We start from the raw sequence: 6,000 nt of genomic DNA on the forward strand, positions 1-6,000 counted from the left end.
CAGATAATTGGTGATTTATGAGTCTGTAAAATTATATAATAGGAAGTCAGGTGTAGTGGCACACTCCTTTAATCCCAGCACTTGGGAGGCAGAGGCAGGTGCATCTCTGAGTTTGAGGCCAGCCTGGTCTACAGAGTGAGTTCCAGGACAGCCAGGGCTACACAGAGAGACCCTGTGAAACACAAACACACAATATAAATAAACACACAAAAAATACCTATTTATATATATTTACTTTTTGTATACCATAAAGCATCAGTTCTTACATTGGTTCAGTACTGTTTTGAAGAATTGCATGACACATGCATAGCTTTGTTTTTAGGACATCCTTATTTATATAAACAATTCAGGATCCAGGAGTTTATGTAACTCACTTGTACATCGGTGGTTCACCTACCCAATACAAAGCATACACCAGTTCTACCTCCGCCCTGACACTCCTTTCAGCCAAAAAAAAAAAGTGCTTTCTTTGGTTTGACAATGTTTTTGTGACTTATTTGTCGTGTGACCTATGTCACCTGTAAATAGAGTAATAGTTGTCCTTAACTCATAGAGATGAAGAAATAACAGACAGAAAGCGCCTTTTCACTCTGTCACACTTTATAGTAGCATCGAACCCAGAAAGAGGAAATAGTCAGCTCCATAGTTTTCTTTTTCTTTTTTTCCCAAAGCTTCCAGCAGACCCTTCTCAATGGACCCCTTCAGAGGTTAATAATAAAGGCGCAGGTAGCTCCACCTCCTAACTGGAATTTCTTCCGTTCGTCCTCTTCCGGTTAGCGAGGGAAGGATCGCAATTCACAGGACAAAGGCATTTCACTAATGGTTTAGATTCCCCTTCTTTTCCACCCTGAAGCTGGTGACCCAGCGCGTTCTCTCTGGAAGATGGCAGTCTCTGGGCGCCAGAGGCTCCCCGAAGCTTCACAGACCCAAGAGCCCAGGACTACAACTCCCAGAATCCTGCGCTCCAGGGCGCGCGCGTGCGTCGTAGTGGCTAAGAGGGGTGGAGCGGAGGTGTCCACCGTCGTGGGTTCCCCGTGCAGGTCTCGTGTTGTCGCGCTCTACCGGTCCAGGGGCAGGAGGAACTAGTGCTGGGCCTTCGGCAGCATCTTAAGTCTTGAACAGGCCAGTGCCCCAAGGGTTAGGCTGTCGGTGAGCGCAGGCTGTGCCGGGGTCCAGCGCCTTCCTGGTCCTTCCCTAGGAACAGACCTGGAGAGGCGCGGAGGGGAAGAGTGCGAGGCTTACGGGTCATCTACCAGGCCCAGTCCGAATTTCCAGGACGCTCCAGAGAAGCTGTCCTCCTGACGTGTGAGGAGACCTGGTCGAACCCAGGCTGGCTATGAAGAGCGACGCCTCGACGTCCGCAGCCCCTTTGAAAGGGCTCGTGGGCCCTCTGCGGAGCAGCGAGCCCGCGCTCGCCCTCCCGGCTGTGTCACCCGCGGTGCACCTGCTGGAAGAGGCGGCCGACCTCCTGGTGGTGCAGCTGGACTTCCATGCCGCACTAGAGACTTGCGAACGAGCCTGGCAGAGCCTGGCGGAGGAGCCCGTGAGTGGCACGTACGTGCTGGGCTGTGTTCCTTTCTGGATCCTCTTGGGGAGGAACCCGATCTCCGAATTTCTGGCATTGTGAGACTGCACCAACCTCACACCTTGCTTTCCCTAGGGGATCCTCTTTGAGAGAGGCTGGTTGCTCCTCCTGTATCCGTGAGACTGTACAATGAAGTCAAATCATGCAACAGTTTGGAGGGACGCCACAGTCAATTCTTTGCTCACCCTTTCCGTGCAGGAGGACAGGGGGGATGTCTTAAGTGTTCAGTCGTGAGGAGGTTCAGTAAGCAGGTAGCAGCCTCCTTTGGGAACACACCTCCTATTTATTCCTGGCCTTGGCAGATCATAGAAAATGGGGAGATGGGGTGTCAGGGCAAGGAGCACACTGTTCTGGTCCTGTTGTAGGACTGGGTGACCTTTAGATTGCTTTAGATTGCTCTTTCTACTGCATCGGCCTCCCCTGACAGCTGGGGGCGCCATTTCTCTGTAGAGTAAACCTTCCTAAGAGCTGTGTGAGGCCACACTAGAGGAGGGAGTAATCAGAATAGTCAACTGCAGAGAAGCAGACACTGGAGAGACTTGACTGTGGTTTTAGGGGGATGAAGGTCGCACACCAAATGTTGAGGGCTTTGCCTATGTTCATTGGATGTAGTTTTATAGGATTTTGTTTTAACTCTTCATTTGAGACAGGGTTTCTCTGTGTAGCCCTGACCTGTAACTCACTGTGTAGACCTGTCTGGACTCGAACCCAGAGATCCACCTGCCTAAGATAGTTTTAAAAGACCTGTTAAGTTCCTAGAGGGGCACCCAGCCAGAAGCCTCACCCCCAAGCCCATTTCTCAGCACACTCTCAACTCCCACTCTCCGCCAGTGTGCACCTGCTTGCTGCGTGTTCATGGTGTGCTGTTCCACAAGGTTACCTTTCTGTTTGTTCCGTTCTTATTCCACTTGGCTGCAGAGATGTGCGTTGGGCCATAGCTCGTTTGCCTCTAAGAGGTTTCCAGAACTTAACTCCAGGGTGGAAGGGCAGCCCAAGAGACTGGTGAGGCCTGGGTCAATAAATAGATAAATAAACGGTAAAGGTAGCGGCCTCGGAGTCGGACGCTGGCTTCCTGTCCCAGCGCGGGAGATGGGGTGGAGAGAGAGGAAACGGCCTGAACCTGACTTGTGTTTTCTCTTCGTCAGCATTGTGGAGGTGAAATGCTCTCTGTGTGTCGTGGGAATCCAGGCTCTGGCAGAAATGGATCGATGGAGAGAAGCCCTGTCCTGGGTCCTCCAGTATTACCAGGTTCCTGAAAAGCTGCCTCCCAAAGTCCTGGAGCTGTGGTAGGTCCTTGTGTTAGAACCAGGTCAGGGTTGTATCATGGGTCCTCGTGAGTCAGGGTCTCCTGACTCCTTCGTCCCCATTCCCAGTCAGTTCCCTTCAAATTCGGGTCTCCTCACCGTGTTCAGGCCTCACACCACGGCAATTAAGGATGAGAGGCGGGCATTTGGGAGTAGGATAGAAGGAGACAGAGCACACACCGATAGTAGTGAAGTAGGCTGACGGGAGGACAGAGCAAATCACACTTCCTGATGCCTTCTGGGGATCGCTAATTCTTAAAAAACATTTGTGTGTATGTGGGTATGTGTGTAAGTGGTATGTGTGCGTGTGTACATGTGGGTGCACATGCATGTGTGGGCAGAGATCAGAGAAGGGTACGTGGAGGCCTCTATCACTCTCTGCCTTACTCTTTTGACACAGTCTCTCCCTGAGCCTCACATTCTTTCTTAGCTAGGCTGATAGCCAGCGGAGCGGAGCGCCAGGGATTCTCCAGGCTCCTCCTCCTCAGTGCTGGGATTAGAGGAGTGGGTGGGGTCACATCCAGCTTGTTACATGGCTGCCAGGGTTCCAGCTCTGGGCCTCAGGCTTGGACAGCAAATATTTTACGTTTTGTCTTATTATGCGTAAGGATGTTTTGCCTGAGTGTTTTGTCTGTACTGCATGCATTGTATGTCTGCACTATATGTGTGCCTGGTGCCCACAGATGCCAGATTCCCTGGACCTATGGTTACAGTGGGTTGTGAGCCACCATGTAGGTGCTGAGAATCAAACCTGGGTGCTCAGGAGGAACACCCAGTGCTCTTAGCTTCTGAGCATCTTTCCAGCCCTAATTATTAAAAAAAGTTACTATTGGTTTTTTTTTTTTTGTTTGTTTGTTTTTTTGGTTTTCAAGACAGGGTTTCTCTGTATAGCCCTGGCTGTCCTGAAACTCACTCTGTAGACCAGGCTGGCCTCGAACTCAGAAATCCACCTGTCTCTGCCTCCCAAGTGCTGGAATTAAAGGCATGTGCCACCACTGCCTGGCTATTATTATTATTATTTTTAAGATTATTATTTATTTTATGTATGTAAGTACACTGCCGCTGTCTTCAGACACACCACAAGAGAGCATCAGATCCCATTACAGATGGTTGCGAGCTACCATGTGGTTGCTGGGAATTGAACTCAGGACCTCTGGAAGAGCAGTCAGTGCTCTTAACAGCTGAGCCATCTCTTCAGCCCCTGGTCTCTAATTCTAAACAGTATCCATGCCACACAGGGACAGGCTGGAGGACCTGGGAGGGTAGGATTATAGACATTTGTAGTTTTGAAGATAAACCCCCGTAGAGTACTGACTCTTCTTTTGGGGGACACAGCATCCTTTTATACAGCAAAATGAAAGAGCCCGGAGCTGTGCTGGATGTGGCCGGTGCCTGGCTCCAAGACCCAGATAACCAGGGCCTTCCTGAATATGGATCGCTGGCCAAGCTCCATCTGTTCCGGCTGCTGCTCCCCTTGGGCCGCATGTCAGAGGCCGAGGAGCTGGCGGTGGGCTCTGCGGCCTTCAGCGAGGAGCAGCGGGTAGAAGTGCTGCAGGCCATCCACACAGCACGGCGGCAGCAGCACACGCAGGAGCACACACAGGAGCACTCGAACTCCCAGGAGCCCCAGAAGCTGAACCAGGAAGGTAGGAAGGACATCGGGGCTTTGTGGCCTCTGCAAAGCAGTCCTGTGGCATCCTCTCTACGTTGTTGAGTTTCTTAAGCCGAGAAACTTAAGACTAACTCTGTGTGGTATACAAACCAAGCCAGACTCTGAAGTTTGAGCGCAAGGAGAGTCTCACATGGGGAGGTGGTGTGGGGTCTCTTGACCCTTACTTGTCTCTTGAAAAGAGACACCTTTGGGTCTGATCAGGCATCTCCTTGGGATCCTCACTAGACTTTTTGCTTCCAGCACGCTGGCATGGAGCTGTCACTCCTCCTCCAAACACTGGCCCTAATCCACATGCAGCTTAACTCTGTAACTTATAAAGTAAAAGTGGCCTTCCTCAGCTTTGGGTCTTTGTGCCCAGCCTCCTGTCTGCCTTCACTGAACTAGAGCTTTTGAGTATTTTGTTTCCTCAGCTGAGGTCTGCCTCGTTCTTTAGCATACACTAGTGCTACTCACTGGCTTCTGGGAGCATCCTTACAGGGCTGTGGAGCGGACTTGGGAGTGGGGTTGTTCTGTTGCAGGAACTTGAAAGGCCCTTGGCCCAGACTATCCTTCCTGCTCAGGCCCTTCAGACCCTCTCACCTCAGTCTCTGTGTGAAGGCTTCCAGGGCTAGAAAATCACCTCTCTCCTGAAGGAGGGCCTTCTGATTTTTAAAGCAAGATATAATTTATTTAAATTATGTCTATGAAAGTGAGCATATAGTATGTGTGGAAACTTGATTATATAAAAAAGGTTGCATCCTTTTATTGTGTGGTGGAATAAATAAACTAAACAAAAATTTAGATATAGCAAATATGGTTGCAAATTAAAAAAACAAAACCAAAACACAGAAATTAATCAGGTTGAAAGGCTGTACAGTTCAGTGAACTTCTATGCAGGCAGAATAGCCATTTGGAAAAGAAGCTGTGGTTTCACACTGGGATTATACTGTTACACCAAATACAGTTTTGTGTGCTTATCTGCCACCAGAAACAAAGTAACCATTTCAGAGCAGAACTAGAAGAACAGTCAGCTGTATCCCCTCTTTCAGCACTTTCAGTCTTTGGACAGCTTAGGGATCATTAAGCCTTCTTCTTTCTACAGTTTGCAGACAACCCTATTATTTTCATCGGAAGCTATCATCATGTTCTCCAAAGTGCTGTTCAGTGTGGACCTGCTGGGGTAGAGCCACTTGGTTGTCAGGTTGTGCTTTCGGGGGCTGCCAGGCTGTGACAAAACACCGTCACGAAAGGAAGTCAGGGCAGAGCTGATGCAGAGGTCATGGAGGGGTGAAGTCAGGGCAGAGCTGATGCAGAGGTCATGGAGGAGTGAAGTCAGGGCAGAGCTGATGCAGAGGTCATGGAGGGGTGAAGTCAGGGCAGAGCTGATGCAGAGGCCGTGGAGGGGTGAAGTCGGGGCAGAGCTGATGCAGAGGCCGTGGAGGGGTGAAGTCGGGGCAGAG

The 6,000-nt window shown here is 50.2% G+C and overlaps 1 protein-coding gene across 1 annotated transcript in view; it reads left to right on the forward strand.

Moving 5' to 3' along the window:
* Window positions 1-1,006: 1,006 nt before the first annotated feature.
* Window positions 1,007-6,000, forward strand: part of Pex26 (peroxisomal biogenesis factor 26) — a 10,060-nt gene continuing 5,066 nt past the window's right edge. Inside the window, exons 1-4 of the mRNA XM_021191530.2 lie at window positions 1,007-1,554; window positions 2,731-2,871; window positions 4,225-4,557; window positions 5,877-5,966. Of these exons, the coding sequence (XP_021047189.1) occupies window positions 1,337-1,554; window positions 2,731-2,871; window positions 4,225-4,557; window positions 5,877-5,966 (782 nt within the window). The 5' untranslated portion in view covers window positions 1,007-1,336. The remainder of the gene's footprint in view (window positions 1,555-2,730; window positions 2,872-4,224; window positions 4,558-5,876; window positions 5,967-6,000) is intronic.

This window comes from Mus pahari, chromosome 2 (genome assembly GCF_900095145.1).
Source record: "Mus pahari chromosome 2, PAHARI_EIJ_v1.1, whole genome shotgun sequence".
Classification (NCBI taxonomy): domain Eukaryota; kingdom Metazoa; phylum Chordata; class Mammalia; order Rodentia; family Muridae; genus Mus; species Mus pahari.